The 19852-nt window shown below is 50.3% G+C and overlaps 1 protein-coding gene across 7 annotated transcripts in view; it reads left to right on the top strand.

Moving 5' to 3' along the window:
• The window catches only part of SAMD4A (sterile alpha motif domain containing 4A), a 101027-nt gene that overhangs the window by 67627 nt on the left and 13548 nt on the right, over positions 1 to 19852 (top strand). For 5 of the 7 annotated variants that reach the window (XR_010431577.1, XM_064659591.1, XM_064659590.1 and 2 more), the window contains 3 exons: positions 12348 to 12611; positions 17096 to 17205; positions 17874 to 17960. Coding sequence is in view for 6 of the 7 variants with exons in the window: in XM_064659591.1 (XP_064515661.1) it covers positions 12348 to 12611; positions 17096 to 17205; positions 17874 to 17960 (461 nt within the window). In the remaining variant the exon portion in view is untranslated. The remainder of the gene's footprint in view (positions 1 to 12347; positions 12612 to 17095; positions 17206 to 17873; positions 17961 to 19852) is intronic. The other 2 variants (XM_064659593.1, XM_064659592.1) reach the window with 1 other exon arrangement.

Here is a 19852-nt window from a genome sequence, read left to right as displayed (position 1 = left end):
CTCTTCCTCCCCCTGCACTATTGTGCAGCTGAGTTTGATAACGGGATAACTGCATTTTTATAACCCACAGGACCACCCTGGTCTGTGTTGGGTTGATGGGCAGCTTGCAGGTCATTCTCCTCTGTGTAGATTTTCAACAGTACCTGAAGGGAGGGCATAGTGTGTCCTCAGCCTGTGTTTGCCTTACGTAGGGCAACACATTTCCTCCCATGCAAACTTAGAAAAACGTGCCTTGTAAATGTGGAAAAGTCTTAATGAGGCTACAGCAGTGAAGCAAATAAATGTCCTGTTCTTGCCAGGGGTGGATTAGCTTTGCACTTGGGAATTAACTTCAGAAACTTGTTCCTCAGTTGGCTGTGCTGAGACTTGGCACCCTGGCACTCATCCTGCCAGCCAGAGACACCCCTCACGTCTGCTTTCCTTCTCTTCTACTGATAGACTGAGAAAAGCTCGTTGGCCCTGTAATAAACACTTGAGCTTTTCAGTGGTGGCAGATGAGGGCATTTGTTGTCTTGCTCATGCCCTCTAGTGTCGCTCGTAACCATCAGAGAACACTTCCAGAAGTCACCCACTTTTCCAGGGTCCCAGTGCTACAAAATCTTACTAATTCTGTAGCTTAAAATCAGAGTTCTTGCACAGGAAGGTCAGGTGTGAACAGAGTTGTTTTCTCAAAGCCATGTACATAAATACAGCAGCAAACAGGACTGCGAGCGAGGGCAGCATAGAATCGTGGAATCATTTAGGTTGGAAAAGACCTTTAAGAGGATCGAGTCCACCCATAGTCTTCTACTCCAGCTCTGAGGAGCAGGTGCAGATTTCCTGGCCCCCCTGTAAGTTCAAAGCATTTTGTCCCTGGTAGACACATTCCGCAGCTCTGCAGACCATCACTCAGTCGGTGAGGAGATGAGCAGTCACCCACCCTCAGCCTGGAGGCCATCGAGCTTTGGAGGTGGAAGTGGTGGTGGAGGACAAGAGCGATGGCCTTTGGGGTGTCAGCAGTGCTGGGCAAGGTCAGCTACTGCTGTCGAGTGTGTTTTATAGCCAGCTTCCCTTCCTGCTGCTGAGGCTGCTCCATTTGCCGTGTCCCTCACCCTCTGGTTGGCAAGGAGGTGTCCAAACTCAAAACAGAGCAAGCTGTGCCCATTCTCTGTGAGCTGCTCTGCCAGACAGGATGTTTTTAGTTGATGGACCAGCCACGTGTGCTCATCCCACCATCAGCCCAGCTCCTACCCTGCTCAGACTCGGTCTCCAAGCAGGGTGTCCGTGTGAGCCATCCCACCCTGGGAGCACGTCAGCTCCCAAGGTGGTTGTTGGCTGGTCCAGTGCAGGGAGTGAGACTGCTCCCCCCCTTCCCAGGTGTGTGGGATCTGGGAGTGCAGCATCGAGATACGGGCTGGGAAAATTAGTTTGTCCTAGTGGAAGAGGTCAGGGCAGCCCCGTCGCACAGTCCAAGTAAAAAGAGGAAATGGCCTCAGTTGTGCCAGGGGAGGTTTAGGTTGGATATTAGGAGCAGTTTCTTCACCTAAAAGGTCAAGCACTGGAACTGGCTGCCCAGGGCAGTGGTGGAGTCCCCATCCCTGGAGGGACTTAAAAAACATGTAGATGTGGCACTTGAAGACATGGGTTAGTGGTGACTTGGCAGTGCTGAGGGAATGGTTGGACTCTGTCTTAGAGAACTTTTCCAACCTCAGTGATTCCATTGCTCTCAAGGGCTCAAGGTAAAGATGTTCTGAAGATATTTTGGGCAGGAAATCATTCTGGCCCTGCCTTCTGGTCTGTGAGCTGCCAGCATCCGTGTTGCCTCGCTCAGTTTTTCCTGACCCAGTGTTTTGATTTACTCTTGTACTTGAGCAACAGTCAGAACCTGTTCTAACCTTGAAACTTCAGTTTAGCTGCCTCGGCCCGTTTGGATCCTCCTTTGAGCCTGTTTTGGCACGTTCCTTTCACCTCTTTGTTCCTGAAGGATCTCTTTTCTCACTGTGTCTTTGGTTGACCAACAAAGGTCAGTGTGATGCTGAGGTCCCACCTTCAGTCGTCTCCACGGGGGTCCTTGACTGACATCAAAGCTAATCAGCCTACCTGTCATCTTCCAAACATCACACTCTACATTGGAAGGGAAAAAAAGACAGGATTCACAGGGTGACTTGGGTAACCCATCAGCCCTTGATGAACACTTGGCTCAGGACATCTGGGAGGGTGGTTCTCCTGTTCTGTTCTTCTGGGACTTGCAGTTCACTGGTGGCTTTGCTCGTAGGGATGCCCAGCCATGCAGCTGTGGGGCAGAAGTTTCTTACCAGCAGCTGTTGCCTCTGGGAGGATGTGGATGGGTCTGGGGGAATGCAGATGGCTCTGGGTGGATGTGGATGGCTCTAGGTGGATGTGGATGGTTCTGGATGGATGTGGATGGTTCTGGATGGATGTGGATGGTTCTGGGGGGATGCAGATGGCTCTGGGTGGATGTGGATGGTTCTGGATGGATGTGGATGGTTCTGGGGGGATGCAGATGGCTCCGGGGGGATGTGGATGGCTCTGGGAGGATGAGTCTAGCAAGGCAGAGCTGGTGAAGGGGGTGGTCTGTGAGGCTGGTGAGGAGGAGAGGGAGCACCAGGTGCCAGTGGTGACACGTGGCTGTCCCCAAAGAGGGCATATCACACATACATCCTCTGGGATCACACTGTTCCTTCCTCCAAACCTGGTATGTGCAAGGTTTGATCCGTACTCACACGTCTTAGAGAGCACTGCTCCCAAATTCACGTACCCTGCTCATAGAGAGATGGCTCTGCAGCTTCCTGGCTGGAATGAGGCCACCTAATTTGGGAACCGCCCGGGGATATTCCCACCCTCTCAGCTTGTGAAATCCTGGAGCAGTCACAGATCATAGGTGCTCAGGGCAGGGGCTGCCTGCCCTGGTTTTGCTGTTGGTGTGTTGCCTGTCCACTGGAGAGGGAGTAGGACACCCATCCTTGACCTGCAGGTTGGGTGGGGGGAGATTGAAGCTTGTGGCTCCAATGCCACCTCTCCTTTCCTTACAGCAGCCCCAGTGTCTCAGGGACGGATGTTTAGAGGCAGCAGCAATGGTTTTGTGTGTATCCTACAGTCCTTGGGATTTCCGTCACCAGTGAATGGTGCTTCTGACCTGGAAACAGCACAGAAACCACCAGCACAGCTGACTGATGGTCTCTGGGTTGTGGAGCAGGGTCAGACATCCCCAGTAATTCCCTCAGACCCTCGGCAGTCTCCCATATTGATGACCCGGAGGTTTTGTTGATGGATGGACCCTCCCAGACCCAGGTGTATTTTACCAGCCTGGTGCCTGTTGGATGCTGGCAGCAGGATTACTCATTGCGTGTCAGCTTGGTGCTCTCCTAAGGGAAACTTTGCTTTTCCCATCACCCTGTGAGCACCTGTGGATTCCTGTCAGCAGTTTGCATCCCCAGCGGAGCCTCCAGCGGTGTGGGATGGGGGGGCTCCATCTCAGAGCCAGGGATGCTCCTCAGCACCTCCACTGTTAACTACTGTCTGTGAAGGGCCTTGTGAGAAATGCCCCCCTCAAACCTGTCCTGCTTTGCCACATCATCTCATTCCCCAGCCCCACAGTAGTGTGAGAATCCCATTTGTGGTGTTTTCCTGAGCATCTTCATGGGGTGAAAAACCCCCGGAGAGAATCCGCTTCTCAACTCTCATCCTTTGAATCCATGCAGCTCCAGCCTTTGGCAAGTGAAGGAATGGAGAGAGAGATGAGCTCTCCTTCCCCTCACCATCACACAGCAGCTGCAGAGAAATGGGCATGGAGGAGGGACGGGAGTGCTGTGGTTTGGGATCATCTGGAGCAACTCCAGTCTCCTTCCCCACTGCACAGGGACTCGCTGTGTTCTCCTGACTCAGTAACATGCTGCTGTTCAATTAACTTTTGACTTCTGGTTTAAAGGAGCAGTGCACAAAATAGTTATTTACTTCATTTGGAAATTCTTTTATTCGTTAGCATAATTACAGCTTCCTCTTTTTTTTTTTTTTGGATATTTTTCTTAGCAGGGGAAGGGGGGGAGGGAGGGGGGAATATTTGCTGCTCTCCTTGTGGTTATCACATCCTTCAAATTACTAAAAGAGGCTGGGATAATAGGTCTGGTGATTATATATAGGCACCATCTGCTCTGTGGCTGCTTCCTATCAAAGTGCAGTTAGAGGAGTGCAAGGAGGATATTTTCTCTCCAGCTATATTAAGACTCTGTTTCCATCTCGGCTCCAAAGCAAAGCTCTCTGCATGCAAATGGATCAAACGCTCTGGAATCAATGGCTCTGTTTTGGCAGCCTTGAAGCTGATTTTTTTTTTTCTTTTTTTTTTTACTTATTTTGTTTTATTTTCCCCTCAAGTTTGCTGTTCCCATCCGTTACGCAATTTCAGTCGAGGCTGGTTGTTCTGCATTCGGTGTTTTCCTGTCACCACAGTCCCCCCTGTTTGCTGAGCAATGCGGTCTCGTGTTAGCTGGCGCAGGGATCTGTGTCAGAACTCGAATGCGAGGCAATATCTGAGCAATCAGGAATGTTTTGGAGGATGATGAAGGCAGATTTTTAGGATGCATCTGCTGTCGGTATGTAGAGGAGGTGGAAAGCTGAGCTGAGTTAATTTGGAGCAGTAATGGGAAAGAATGAATCCATGTTTTGTGATACCAGCCGTGGCTGTCCTGTTGCTGTTGGGGAGCATTGCAGGGCTCAGGGCTTGGGAGTCATGGAATTGTAGAATCCCAAACTGATTTGAGTTGGAAGGGACCTTAAAGCCCATCCCTGCCATGGGCAGGGACACCTTCCACTAGACCAGGTTGTTCCAAGCCCTGTCCAACCTGGCCTTGGACACTTCCAGGGATGGAGCAGCCACAGCTTCTCTGGGCAACCTGTGCCAGGGCCTCCCCACCCTCACAGTGAGGAATTTCTTCCCAATATCCCATCTAACCTTGCCCTCTGTCAGTCTAAAGCCATTCTTCTTGTCATGGGATGTCCCTGCTGGGCACCATCTTTTGCATCTTCTCATGTGGGGAACTGGATACTGCATTTTCCCCTTTGTGGCCTTGGAGACCCAACAGGTTTCTCTTCCTCTTCTGGAGCTGGCAAGATTTCATGCTCTTGGAATAAGAAGAGAGCAGAAGGAGTTGCCAGCCCATCGAGAGGGTGCTTGTGACAGGACATGTGAGTCCCCCAGAGGTGGAGGCCAGAGGAAGCTGATAAGGCTGAAACCCCAAGGAATTTGTCTTGGAGAAATTCCAGAGGTTTTGCATTCACCCCTTGCCCTTGACTGGTTTCAGACCCTTCTTTCTGACTCCCAGTTTTCCACAGGTTGCATATTGCTATGTAGAGGATGTACCTCTTCCAGCTGTGAGTGATGGAGGGGCTTCTCCATCTGGAGTGTAATGTGTGGTGGAAGCTGATGCTGGTGGAGGTCTCAGCAGGTAGATGCTTCTCAGACCAGGGGTTGAGGCAGTGGGGAGCTCTGGCTGCTGCTTGAGCAAAGAAAATGCTCTTGGACATCTCTTCTGGGTGGAAAAGGACTGAAGGAAGGAGAGTTTCTGTGTCCCAGTGCCGCTTATCTGGCTTGATCCGTGAGCAGGAGAGGAATTTCTCCCAGAAGCCCATAGCAAAAACTATTTTCTGGGATAATTAGGGAGGCTTGGTTCAGCACAGCAGTGTTGTTGTTGACAGGCTGGGATTTCCCAGGGTTCAGACACTGTTTTATCTGTGGTTTGTGTGTAAATATAGGAGAAAAACCCACATTTATTGGCCTGGAAATCGGAGCGTTGCGTTTACCCCGAGAGCCACCTGGTTTGGGGCAGCACCTTCTTGCAACATGACCCTAATCCTCCATCCCCCACCCACTCCCAGCTTCCCAAGATGCTGTTTTATGCATCCTTTTGTCTGTGAGTTAAATCGGGGTAGGGATTCACACTTGGTCTGCCTTGCTCCCACCTTGCTGGATGCTCCGGTGGGAAGCCCCACGGACGGATCTTTCAGTACTTAAAGGGATTTGTAAAGAAGAGGGAGAAAGACCTTTTGCATGGGCAGATACTGACAGGACAAGGGGGAAGGGTTTTAAATTAAAAGAGTGGAGAGTGAGATTAATACTAAGAAGAAATTCTGAACTGGGACAGTGGTGAGGCCCTGACACAGGCTGCCCAGAGAAGCTGTGGCTGCCCCATCCCTGGAAGTATCCAAGGCAAGGTTGGACAGGGCTTGGAGCAAGCTGGGATAGTGGAAGGTGTCCCTGCCTGTGGCAGGGGCTTGGAATGGAATGATCTTTAAGGTCCCTTTCAACCCAAACCATTCCAGGTTTCTATGAAGGACACCAAAGGCAGCTCCCACGCTCCTGCTCCTTGGTGTGACCAGCTGGGCTTCCTTCCAGAAATGCATCCTGTTGGATTGCTGAAGCCACCAAGGGCTGCGTTTACACATCTTTAGACTCAGCCCCGCTCCTGCTGCCACACAAACGAGTAAATACCAGTCACAGCAATTCCTGACGGAGCCAAACAGCGGATCCACGGGTGTTTGTGCCATGCAGGGACTTGCAAAACCCCCTGTGAGGGTTCCTTCCCACCGAGCCTGGATGGTGCCTCGCGTGCCCTGCTTGGAGGGAGCAGCAACAAATGGGTTATTGTTTCTCTGTCTAGTTTCTTGAACAGGAAACTGTGTTTGAAAACGTCATTTCTTAAAAAAAAGTTCGCTTGACAGGCTTCTCTGCAGTCTGTGCTTCTTCCTATTTCTCTGCCTGAGGCAGGACTCTGCTTGCATGGGTTTTTTTCCTAATGCAGGGGCTAATACCACTGATTTCCTAATACCACTATTTTCCTTACACCCAGTGGCTTCTAGCATTTGGGACCGTGGGTTTCACCCCCTCGTGGCTTATATCACCCCCTGGTTCAGGGGGATTATCCATCTCTTACAAACACTGTTAAAGTCACAGCCACAAAACACAGGGAGACAAAAAAATAAATAAAAAGAGGCACAAACAAAAGGCTCCAAGGGTTAGGGGATGTTGAGCCGAAAAATGTTCCTTCGGGTTCTGCTCTGGCTGTGCTGGAGCTGCCCAGGGCAGCGTGGGGAGAGGGTGAATGAGGTGCCCAGGAAGGAGGCCAGGTGCCAACAGAGCAGTGTGACCCACCAGGGGCTGTTTCCAAGGGTCCTCGGCCCAGGAACGCTGGAAGAGCCACAAGGATTGCTCTGCCAGTGCGGGGAAGCCTTCCTGGAGGAGAGGATGCGTCGTGACTGGGATAGCAAGGAGGAGGCGGAGGGGAGAACTGAGTTGAACCTGGGGGTTTGCTCTGTGAGGGGGTTGCTCAGTGTTCCCTCTCCGTGGGGGAGCCTCCGGGCTGCACAAAACACTGTGTGCCCTCAGTGGATTAAAAACATCCCCGCTTCCTACAGCAGATTGGGGTCAGGCTGCTGCTCCAGGTACCTACAGGCCAGGAAAGGAGTTGTACCTGAGCAGACACCACCTGAGGAGGCACCATGAGCAGCTTTGTGGCCAAAAAGTGCCATTTTTAGACTGAAAACAAACAAAAAACACCTCCCAAAGAGTTCAGCAGGCACCTTGCAGCAGTTTTTCCTTTCTTCAGCTGCGGGAATGATGTTACTTGGAATTGTAACCTGCTGTATGGACTGTGGGCTGATCCTCCGGCTGTCAGGGACCTGATGGGCACCAGAGATGGTTTTGACACTCCTCTGTACCCAGCAGTGGGTCTGGCTCTGCTGGAAACACTCACATCAGCCCCACATGTGCCTTGTCAAGGACTTTTGCAGCACTTGAGGCCAGATTTAATGAAGGGTACGTTGGGCAGAGGGGGAGCGAGCACCTCATCGCCGTCCCACGCTGTGTGGAGGAAGGTCTGCCTGCAGAGCCCGATTCCTCAGCTCTAATTACAGGAATGGGTGGCTTTTCCCTTCTCAGGCTGAAAAAAATTGGCTCAGAAATCCTGAGAAACCACAACACAAATGTCTGATGCTGTTCCACATGGTCTTGAGCGAACAAAAACCCTCTTGAAATCAGCCCTTGCCTCCCAAAATAGGCAACACCACTTCAAAAGGGAAGAGAGGGGGGGGAAAAAAATCCCAAACTCAAGGCTTCACAGGGTGAGAGCACTTGCAGCCTCAGAGTTTCTGTAAGTGTGTTGTTGTGCCTGCCAGCACAGCCAGGGTTTGGTCTGGGATAAAGCTGGATTTGCCTGGGGAGGTGGTGGAGATCCCACAGGGATGATCCCAGCTGCTCCATGCTCTGCAGCCACCGCCTGCCATGGGGGGCTGATGCGTTGTTGCCATCCCTCCTTCTCCATCCTCTTGATTTGTTTTTACCTGGGAATATTAAGCTGAGCTTGATCCCACTCTGGAGGTCACAGAGAGGTTCCTTGCAAGGAAACACGGTCTGGTGCGGGCTGAGCAAAGAGGCAACACCAACATGCTCATCCCGGGGAGGACCAGGATCTGCTCTGGCTCCTGTCCCACTGGATACCTGTTTGGAAGCAGCTGGACCTCGCAGGGCTCTTGCACCACCTAAACAGCAGGAAAGCACTTCTGAACCAGAAGTGGGACACACTTACCAGCCATAGGGTATCCGTGTGCCAGCGTGGATTGCCCTCCGGAGCGGTGCTTTCCGCTCTTTGTTCGCCCAGCCCGCAGCACTCAGAAAGGCAGGCGTGTCCAGCCACCTCCTGGGAGCTTATCTTGCCCCAGAAGAATATATTACATTTCCTTTTTGAATTAAAGCTTAATATTTTTGCAATAAAAGAGAGGAGGCTTGAGCGCGAGGCGATAAAGTCACACGTGGTTTGCCTCTGCTGAAGTTAAATCCCACAGGGAGCATTTATTTTAGCGGGAGCAGCCCTGGGTTCACCTTGGACCATCCAGAAAGCAATCAGGAGGGTCAAAAGCAGGTCAGGACCTACACTAAACTGATACTTTGAAAATAATTGGCTATATCCTCCATTTCAAGAACCTGAAGCCGTGAGCACAAGCAGCAGCATTAATAAAATTGGGCATTTATTAATCCTCCTTCCGAGGGTTGCAAATTAAAAGAGGGAGAAGGGTGTGCACACCTGGCAGCTGCCACCCTGGGATTTGCAGCATTTTTAAGGATGAGTACTGATGGAAACAGGTTACAGGGAAGTGGAGCCTAAAGTCTGGCCAGTGCTAAGAGCTCTTAAATAACGCCTTGTCTGGTACCCAGAGTAGCTGGGGTGGTTTCAAAGAGCTGGTGACTTGCAGCCTCCTTTGCAGAGGGATTATCCCTGCTGCATCTCGGGAAGTTGTGTGGATTGACTCAAAATTTGGCTTAGTAGAACATGTTCTGTTGGATGCAGACACAGAAGTGGAACTGATTTTTACCCGTTGTGCTGGATGGTTTGTAATTGTCCCTGCCCATCCTGTGGAGTTTGTTATTTCTCTTCCAGCCAGCACTGGTTTCTAATTAGGAGACATAAAATTAAGATGGAAGAGCAGCAGTCTGCAAGGGTATTGCTGCTCGGGAAGGAATCTGGGCTGGATTTAAGACAAAAATATCCCCTTGTTTGCAGGATTCTGGGGGGGAGAGGGTGGTGTAAGCACTGCTCTGGGGCTCCGAGCGGTGCAGGTGTGATACTCAGCCCTGGTGATGCATTTCAACCAACTGACCCATTTTTTTCCCTATAATTCCGCTGTATTTTATTTTTTTTTAATGCTAGATGTATTGTTCTCCTGGGAGGGTGATGTGACATCTCCAGAGCCCTCTTATGGTGCTGCTTTTAGGGTTACAATTGCAAAGCCAAGAGCTAAAATAGCTTGGCCAAGACCTTCTTAAATCTGGCTATTCCCCCTTTAGGATGCATCACATCACAACTTTGGGAAGCATAACACTGTTCTGAAAGCAATCTCAGGATCTCCTTTTCTGCCAGGAGATTTGTGGAAGATGTTTCTGTAGTTATTTAATGGGAAAGGAACAAATTCTTCCCCACAAGCCATCCTCGTGCTTCCCTCAGACTCAGTGTTCTGTGCTGCTACAAGAAAACCCTTTCAGAAATAGGAATTACTTGGATATTGCAGAAATCCACAGGGTTTTGGCCTCATCCATCAGCTGCCTTTGGCACCAGCTGCTTTTTAGAGGTGCTTAATAAAAGCAAACGTGCTCCGGTGTTTCTCTCTCCTCTCCTTTTATAACCCCACTAGTCCCTCATTTCCATCCCGCTCCTGGTCAGCAGGGATGGCTTTGATGGTGAGTTTTCCCCCCCAGGCTTGAGCTGGGAATTAAGCCTGGCTTAACTTTTACAGCACAGTGCACCTGGCTGGGGGTTTTCCACCAAGACTCGTTTATATTAAATAACAACATGCGGAGGAGCCCGAGTGGTTTTGGTGAACTCCTGTAAATGCAAAAAAGGGGGATTAAGGAGCTTTAGGGCTTTAATGCTTTAGGAGGAAAAGCCACGAGAACAATGGATTTCCCCCAGGTTTTGTACAGTTTAAAAATTTGATTTGGAAAGAAGAACTGAAAAAAAGTTTTTGCTTCTGTTTCGTAGGGGCTGGAAGGTCATTTGAACCCCTCTGCCCTCAGATTTCCCTGGAGCAGGGAAACTTCCCGTAGTTTCCATCCTAAATCCATACATTACATTATACTAGCAGCATTTATGGTTTAACCAGCAGTGTAGTGACTGCAAATGATGGAATTTGAATTTTGTTAAGCAAACAGAGCAATCTTTACATACATTTTTCATTACTGGAAACAGAGATAGTCCCTGGAGTCTTCCAAGGACAGGTTGGACGAGGCTTGGAGAAACCTGGTCTAGTGGAAGGTGTCCCTGCCCTTGGTCTTTAACATGGTCCTTTAGGTCCCTTCCAATCCAAACCATTTTATGATCTTTTCCTCTTAATACAATGTCTTACCCCTAATACCCAACAGACCCAAGAAAAAGATACTGAAATTTTAAGGAGAGAACAAAAAATGAATGCGACAGTATGGAAGAGGAGCAGTGGGAAAATGGAGACCTTTCAGTAAAAATTGTACTTAAAAGTCTATTCAAGTTGGTTGACTCCAAAAAGTGTCAGGAAATCTATGATTTGGGGTTTACTTAATACTTTAGGCCTACTTAAGACATATTTCTTGAATGAAAGGCAAGTAAAGACCTACCCATTGTAAAGCCTTTCTCAAGAAATGACTCCAAATCACAGGAGTTGCTCCATCTCTCTTGTCCTGTCAGTGTAGAAGTTATTTGTTAAAAATAAATTGTACTTGGTAGCATCAAACTTCCAGCCAGGAAATGCAAACCCATATTTCCTGGGAAGGAAAAGCAAATCCAAAGATTATTTTCTGAAGGGGGTTATTCAGCCTCACCTCATTGTCGGGGGTGTATTTTCACCATTGTTTTGAATGCTTGGTCTTGTGGAGAGTGAAAAGGCACATGGTTGGAAGAGCACCTGAATGGGGGCTGAGCTGGGATGTTCCTACTGCTGATGGGAGCTCAGCCAAGTGCCACATTCTTCAGCCTGGAGAAGGGAAGGCTCCCTGGCTCCAGGGAGACCTTGGAGCCTCTTCCAGTGCCTAAAGTGGCTCCAGGAGAGCTGGAGAGAGGGACTTTGTACAAGGGCCTGGAGGGGGAATGGCTTCCCACTGCCAGAGGACAGGGTGAGATGGAATATTGGGAAGAAATTCTTGGCTATGAGGGTGGTGAGGCCCTGGCACAGGTTGCCCAGAGAAGCTGTGGCTGCCCCATCCCTGGAAGTGTTCAAGGCCAGGTTGGACAGGGCTTGGAGCAACCTGGGATAGTGGAAGGTGTCCCTGCCCATGGCAGGGGTTGGAATGAGATGGCCTTTAAGATCCCTTCCAACCCAAACCATTCCATGATTCTGTGATTTTAGTAGGACTCAACAAGGCTTAGACATTCCTGTGGATGAGAAGTACCCCCACAATGACTTCGGCAGATCTGTAAATGCTCGTGTTCCAGGGCACAAGCCAAGTCCTAATCCAAAGGGAGAGACAGAGATTCCTCCCCTGGATCCCCCAGCCTGGGGGTTTTTATGCTGCAGAGCTGCTCAGTTGATTTTTTTCCCTAGAGCTGCAACCCACACAGCACCTTCCATTAAGCAGCTCCCACATGGCTCGTGCAACCCCATCTCCTTTCAGGTGTTCCCATCCCTTTTGCTTCCCGGGAGGCAAAGCTCAGGGCAGGGATTGGGTAGGGCTGCGAAGCCATCGGCGAGGCACCATGGCCACCCACCCACCACCACACATTTTATAATTTCATTTGATTATTTTTTTTCTTTTTTTTTTTTTTTTTGTCGGGGGACTCTGCTGCATCCCGGGCCGCGAGGGGGGAATAACCTCTTTGATTTTATTTTTTTTTCAGTTCTCTCAGGCCAGACACACCACAGCCCTTTGAAACGCTCTGTGTCCCTTACCCCACCCATGAATGTGCCAAACCAGCCTCTAGGACATGGATGGATGTCTCATGAGGACTTACGGGCTAGAGGACCCCAGTGCATCCCTTCCGATCATGCCCCCCTGTCTCCACAAAGCAGTGTAGCCTCTTCGGGAAGTGGTGGGAGTGAACATTTAGAAGATCAGCCTTCCGCTCGTAACACATTCCAGGAGGAAGGGAGTGGGATGAAAGGTGAGTGCAAAACCAGACCCCGACCCCCCCGGCACCCAGAGGCAGGAGGGAAGAGCCGCTTTCCCGGCAGCGCTGGGCTCCCACGGCGGTTTTGGGAGAGAATCCTCGTAACCAGACGGGGCCTTCCGGCCTTTCTTCCCGGCTTAGGAATTTGAGATTCAGGGGAACAAGTTAAGTTTTCTTTCAAGCAGCAGCTGGTCCCGATCTGACATCTTGCACTTGGGTGCCAGTGGGCTGGTTTTGCCCCAAAACCCTGCGAGCTGCCAGCTTTCCAAAAAGCTGGAATTTTTCCATAGCCTGTGGCTTTTGGCTGCGAGTGGTGCTCTTTTTTTTTCTCTCTCTCTTTTTTCTGTTTTATTACGGTGAAAAAAAGCTTAGAGTAAGCTTAGCGAGCCACGTGTGATTTGCCATTGCAGTGTTTGGTACCCACCAAGTATTTGGGGAAGTTTTGGCTTGGGATACTGATTTGCAGTGAATTTAACCTGTGTGTTTCAGTTCTAAACCAGTTTTGGTTGGTTGTCCCATTGTACCTGCATTTCACAGAGATTTTGGCAGTAAATATATGTGATTCTGTTGGTAAACAAGGCAGAAATGAATCCCTATTGCTGCAGTCGTAGATGGAGAGCAAACTTCAGGCTGAGAAGGAATAAACAGATAAAAACTGGGCAAACATACAGACTGTGAGTTCCTGGGAACAGAGAAAACGACCCTGCAGCTCTCAGACTGATTTAAACAACTCCAATTTGCATTAATGCAAAGCAGCTCAATTGTGTAAAGGCCAATGGTGTGTCAGAATAAGGAAATAATCATATTTTTTAATAGTCACAAGGTCTGATTTTAGTCTAATTGCAGACAAATTGAGATGTGTGTAACTCTGTGTGATGTGGGGCTGCATTTGGCTTGGCTCTGGATGGCTTGGATGTGCATGAAGTAAATGCATGAAAACCCCCTCGTGGTTCCAAGGAATGCGATGGAGGCAGGTCGGGTCCTGTCAGACCTGGGAAACCCTTTTTGGGAGCACGTGGTGCAGAGGGGGCTGTTTAACACTTCGTTTCTCCAGGTTTCTGCTGATGGAGCTGGAGAGGAGACCATGGGGAGCTGGGCTCCCTGTGACCCACAGCTGCAGCTCCAGGACCTGCATGAATAGAAACTTCCCAGTGCCATGGAATCAATCCATGTGGCCAAGTCTGCAAAAGCCAAAGGCTGTCCAGAAGCAATAATCCACTAAATCAGCTCCACATATTAAGACATCCCATTGCAGGCAGCTGGGATATGGCTGCCCTTCCTCGGGCCATCCCTTCCCAGACATCCAAACCCAATTCCCCCATTGCTGAGTCAGCCAAATGGCTTTTGTCCCACTGTCCAAGGACACACACCACAGATGTCCACAGCCTCTGGTGTCTGTGCCTGCCATGTCTTCCTCCCTCTGCTGTGTTTTGTTCAGGCTGAACTATTCCAGTTTCTTCACAGATGATGTTTTCTAAATGTGGGGTTCTCCTTTCTTCTCTCCCCTGGGCTTTTTTCCAACAAGTCCATATTTTATTAAAGCTATGTTGGCCAGAACTGGACTCCAGAGCAGAGCAGAGGCTTGTTTGCCTACAGACAGAATTCCTATGGCTGGGTAGCTCATCATCCTCAAATAACAAAGCACCATGGGCTGCATATGATCCATTGTATCCCCCAGCTTTTCCCAAGAAAAAAAAAAAGGGACTGCCCGTTCCCTGCACTCGGATTGTGCCGTTTCTTGTTCCTGCAGACATGCACAAATTTGTGCATTTTTGTGGGGTTGCATCCTATTCCACCCAGAGCAGCTGCTCCCTTTGCCAAGTCCCTTCTCTGAATTGGAGCCCTGCAGGCTCTCGTGGCTTGGTGTCACCCCACTGCTGGTCAACTTGTTCCTTCTTCAGCACCTTCCAGGGCATCCAGGAGGATGCAGACCCATGGGATCTGGACTGTGGGGAGTCGAGACCCGTGACAGACCCTCATCTGACATGGCTTAGCAGTTCTTCTCCCTTAATGTCACTGTTTCTCTCCTTTCTGTTTATATTTATGCCCTCATGTCACCTATTTCTTTCCACCCATCTCAAGAAAAAGGGTCCTTTGGCTTTTTCCTGGCCCCTGGTTTCTCCAGGGGTAGATGCAGACACTTGGTTCCCTGTGGACCCCATCCATCCATCTGTCCATCCCTTCCTGTGTCCCTGCCCATGGCAGGGGGTTGGAATGAGATGATCTTTAAGGTACTTTCCAACCCAAACCATTCCAGTGATTCCTGGGGGGCACAGGGTTTGTGTAGAGCTGGGACTTTTTTCTGGGAGTGTATCCATGGTGTGCCAGGAGGGCACTGCTGAAGATGTGCTGTGTGTGAATTGTTTTCCTTCCAGATTTCCTGATGGCCATGCCATGACTTTGCAATCAGCTCCTGGTAATTGCTGATTAAAGAGCAGCTCTGTGGGCTGGTGGCTCACCCATGCCTGGAGAGAGTTGGGAAGTTTGACTTTCCAAGGACTGTGAGGTCACCTTAGATGCCCTGGCACACCCTGGTTGCCTCTTTCTTCCCTGTGGGATGGGAGAAATCCCCACCACCATCCCTCTGTGTGCTGGGGTGGTTTCTCCTCCCCAGTCCACTCCCAGGATTGCTGTCTCTGTTGGCAGGGGGGCTTTGGGACTGTCATAGCTCCCCAAAATTAGGACATGATCCAGGGAGACTGACACAAAGGGAAGGAGCTGCTTCTGTGCTCTGACCCCCTGCAAAGGTTGGAGACGGGTTTCCTGCAGGGTTTAACATCTGTATGAAGTTGCATCTCTCTTCTGGAAGTACCCCCGTGGGCTTTGCCATCGGCACGGACGTGTGGAAAGGCAACTGTCCCCAGGGGACACAAAGTCAGGGAGACTTGTAATGTGTGTCACTAAAATGGTGTGGTTTTGTGTTAAAAATGAAGTTGAGATTGGAGCCTGTGCTGGAATCGGGGCTTTCTGCTAATAATTTTTCGATTTTTTAAACAGAGATCAGTTAAAGAGGCTGCTGGTAGCAGAATTTGGGACCGTTGCATGTCAGAACTTTTGGAAAACAGTGAATTTCAGCCCATCCCTGCTCACTAACTGCCTTACCCTCGTGTTTGGTGTGGGGTTGATCTCCTTCTGTGCAGCACTTGAGGAATTTAATTGACACATGAATCCTGTGTGTGCCAGGGGATGGAGAGTGTGAGCAAAACGCAGCATTTTGGGGTCTTTTGCGTCCTCTGCTTGGATGGGAGTGGGGTTTGGGCTCAGCCCAGGCAGCAGGAGACTTCTGGCAGATGCACAAATTGCCTCAGGGGACCAAACCAAGGGTCCATCCTGCCCTGTCCCTGCCAGTGACAAGGTGTTGGTTCAGGAAGAGATCATGGATGAACCCCATGGAGGCAGCCTTGGGACTCAGGAACAGTCAAAGAGCGGGGAGGTGTTGCTAACTGGTATTTAGGCCCAAGAGAGATGTTTCCTGAGCCTCCACCTGCTCTCTCCATTCAAGGTGTGGGGTTTGGGGCTGAAACACTGGTTTGTCATTGTTACTGCACCCGGAGATGGTGCTCCCAGGTGGGGAAGGGGACAAGGACTATGGACAAGGGTACTGCTGGGAGCAGAGCATGAGCTGGGGAGGTTCAGACCCCAGACCTCCCCAAACTTGCAAACCCCTGAGGAGCTGCTTGCTGTCACATTGCCTTCTCCATGGAGGACACCCCATCGTGGGGTCTGGTGGGGTTTTGTGTGTCACAGAGGAAGGATTCCCCTCCCAGGTCCCTCCCTGTGAAACCACGTTGATGTCAGGAGGATAAAAGTGTTTTTGGGTACCCATCCAGCCGGGCACAGGGGTGCCACACTGCAGGTAGCAACTGGGAAGGAAGAAGTCATTTCAGTCGGTGCGTCTTGAGGTCCCAAGGCATCCTTTGAAACAGGCTGTGGGACCATCTTTGATGGCACATCATTTTCCCATCCAAAATCCATCCCTTTGTTTCTCTTTAAGCAACAGTTCCATTTTCAGCCCACGCCATCTTCCCTCACGCCATAAATCAGTGTCTGCCATCTGCAAAACATCCCTTTGCTCCTCCTAAGCTCCACCACGCCAGTAACTTCAGCCTTTCCCATGTTCCCGGGGAAAGGGCAGCAAGGAGCTTGGCATGCAGTGACACAATGCTGGCTCCCCACGGGCTAAATCCCAGTGTCTTGCCCACAGAAACCCAACCTCTGAGGATGTCAGAGGGCTGGTTCCTCCTGCCATCCATACCCACAGCGCTGTGTCCACATCCGGGCGCTGGTTCCTCCTGCCATCCATATCCATACCCATATCACCATGTCCCTCCCAAAGGTCCATGGAGTTCAGTGAGGTGTCCAAAGCCCCTTTGGGGTGGTGGATGGCACCACAACAACCCCTCCTACTGTTGATGCTGTTGCTCGTGGTTGTGCCGCGAACTCAGCGGAGCTCTCCTGTCCTTTCCTTTGCGCTCCAGATGTCCCGGCCTGGCTGAAGAGCCTCCGGCTGCACAAATACGCCGCCCTCTTCTCCCAGATGACGTACGAGGAGATGATGGCCCTCACCGAATGCCAGCTCGAGGCACAGGTACGTCCCACGTCTCCTGGGGGACGAGACTCTCCCGGGTTTCCTTTGCGTGCCTTCCCGTGGAAGGCGTTCAGCCCGCGGGTGGTTGGGAAGCAAACAGAAAAAAAAAAGGAAAATTCGGGTTTGGGAATGAAAAAGAACCCCCACGTTGCACCTGAAAAAGACCTTGCATGTTCTTACTGGAACAGCATGGAAGTCCCTTCACTGGGAGCTGCACTTGGATTTTTTTTCCACTTGGGATTGAGTTCAGGAGTTTAAGGGGCGCAATCTGCAGTAGCCAACTGCTTTAAAGTCAGTGGGGCAAATTTCCTTTGAAAATGTCGTAGAATCATAGAATAACAGAATGGTTTGGGTTGGAAGTGACCTTAGAGATCATCTAGTTCCAACCCTCCCTCCTTTCAGGTTCACCTCTGCGTTGTCCTTGGGATGAAGGGAACCAAGCAGCACCTTTGCTCTCCCTGTGGGAGGTGTACCGGGGAGGGACAGACTAGCTGGAAATCTCCATCTTCAGCAAGTCTCCTGAGTGATTTTCTGTGTCCCCCACGAATCCCTGCACTCAGAAATTTGATTAATTTCTAGCAGCCCTTTTCATTTAGGGGAGGAAGGGTTTGGGTGGCCCCAGCTGTCCTGTGGAATGTTAATGCCGAGTGTTGTGCTGTTTGTTACAGAACGTTACCAAAGGCGCAAGACACAAAATAGTCATCAGTATCCAAAAGCTAAAAGAAAGACAAAACCTGCTCAAATCTCTAGAAAGGGTAAGTAATTCACCACTATTTTTGTATTTCTTGTGTTTTTAAGAAGCCAGAAGTTAATTCTGGGGTGAAGCACTCTTCGGTTTCACGTGTTGTGGGGATCTTCTGCAGGGAAGTCTGATGTTGGGTTGGCCACATATGAATAATGTCTCGAACACTCCTGTACCAGGTGCAGGTTTTATTTCGCAGAATCACTGAATGGTTTGGGTTGGAAGGGACCTTAAAGACCATCTCGTTCCAACTCCCTGCCATGGGCAGGGACAGCTTCCACTAGACCAGCTGTTCCTCCAAGCTGTGTTTTGCAGAGTGGGTCCTAATCCATCTCCGGCACTCATGGAGCTGGAATGGATTTGCCCTGTAGCCCTGGCCAGCTCCAGGATGTTCAGAAAGACCTGAGCTTTCCTGGAATGTCATATGGGCAACCTGTCCCCAGATAAAACACCAGACACCCACATTGGTGTCCGAACAACATCTTGAATTTCCATGGAGAACAACTAGAAACTTCTTTATCACCTCCACAGAAGCTTAAACCCTGCAGAGAGGGCTGTAGGGAAGCAGCAGCACCACAGCCTTGCTGAGAGCAGCTCACCCAACCTCTCCCTATTTATTATCGCTGTATTATATTATATTTAATTGCACCATCTTCAAACAGCAACTCGCAGAGCCTCCCACTAGGGGCTTTTAAATACTTCTGTGGTGTGTTGCTATTTATTGGTGTTTTCCTTAGCTCACTGCTTCACTATTTATTTATAATACGGGCTTGTACTCAGAGTATGGCAGGAGCTAATAAAGCCATATTTACCTCCATTATTAATAATGACTATTAAATCCAAGAGCCAGCCCTCTGGCTGCAGCACTCTGTTTTCCAGGCGATTGCACAGCCTCTTCCCCCACTTCTCCGCCGGGGTTTTGAAATATGGGATTGATTGAGCGGCGCGGTGCGGGAGCTGGAGCCCGGCTCAGCTGACCCGGCACGCCGTGAAATCCGGGAGAAAAGTGGCAGGGACTAGGTTTGGGCCCTCCAGGTGTGGGTTTGGGCTGTGGGGCTCTGACACTGTCCTGCTTTGCTGGGGCTCAGAGCTGCCTGGGAACTGCTTTCCCTGGGAGGAGACGTCCCCGGTTTTCCAGGCTTCCCATCCAATTTTTTGCTAAACAAGAGCATGTGTGGGACTTGATGTTTTTGGGCAGTGTCTCGCTGCTAAAGATTGCTGCTTTCTTGGAAAGAGCTGCTCCACCCCTCTCTGCCGGTTAGCAGAGCAGGATTTTTTCCCAAAAAACAGTGCCCAGCAGACTGACATCATATCTTTGAGAGAAGTGGAGCTGAGACATCCAAGAGCAAGCTGGAATTAGGATGAACAACCATTTTGGAGATTACACGCCAAAATCCTGTGTGCCCACTTAGTGTCCCTTCCCTCAGGACATCCAGGGCTCTCTCCAAGAGGTGCCTCTTTCCAAACAGTGTCCCATGAGCCAGACTGTTCAGGAGCCTGCAATGAGCTGTTCCAGGCTCCATTAAAAACAAAATGCAATTGTTTCCCATCAATGGGATGAGGATCTGACAGTAGAAAGGGAGTTCTTGATCCACACCAAGAGCAAGGCTGGGGTGCACCCAAATTCTCTCCCTCCTGGGTGGACCTGCCCCGGGATCTCCAGGCTGGATGTTTTTCCTACAGGGATATCAGTTCACCTGCAGCCTCATGGTCTCCCCTTCCGTGTCCAACCACAATCCACCTGCTCCCCTTGAAACCCTCCTGGTCCCTTCTGCCTCCACTCTCCCAGCCCATCCCAGAGTGGTCAGGGATTTCCTGGCTCCTGCATCCCAGAGTGGTCCTGGGCTCTGAGATGATCCCAGAGCTTGAGGATGCCATGGCAAGCAGTTTTGGGGCAGAGCAGTT

The sequence above is a fragment of the Pseudopipra pipra genome, chromosome 6, assembly GCF_036250125.1.
Source record: "Pseudopipra pipra isolate bDixPip1 chromosome 6, bDixPip1.hap1, whole genome shotgun sequence".
Lineage (NCBI taxonomy): Eukaryota > Metazoa > Chordata > Aves > Passeriformes > Pipridae > Pseudopipra > Pseudopipra pipra.
This window is presented reverse-complemented; position numbering and strand designations above follow the sequence as displayed.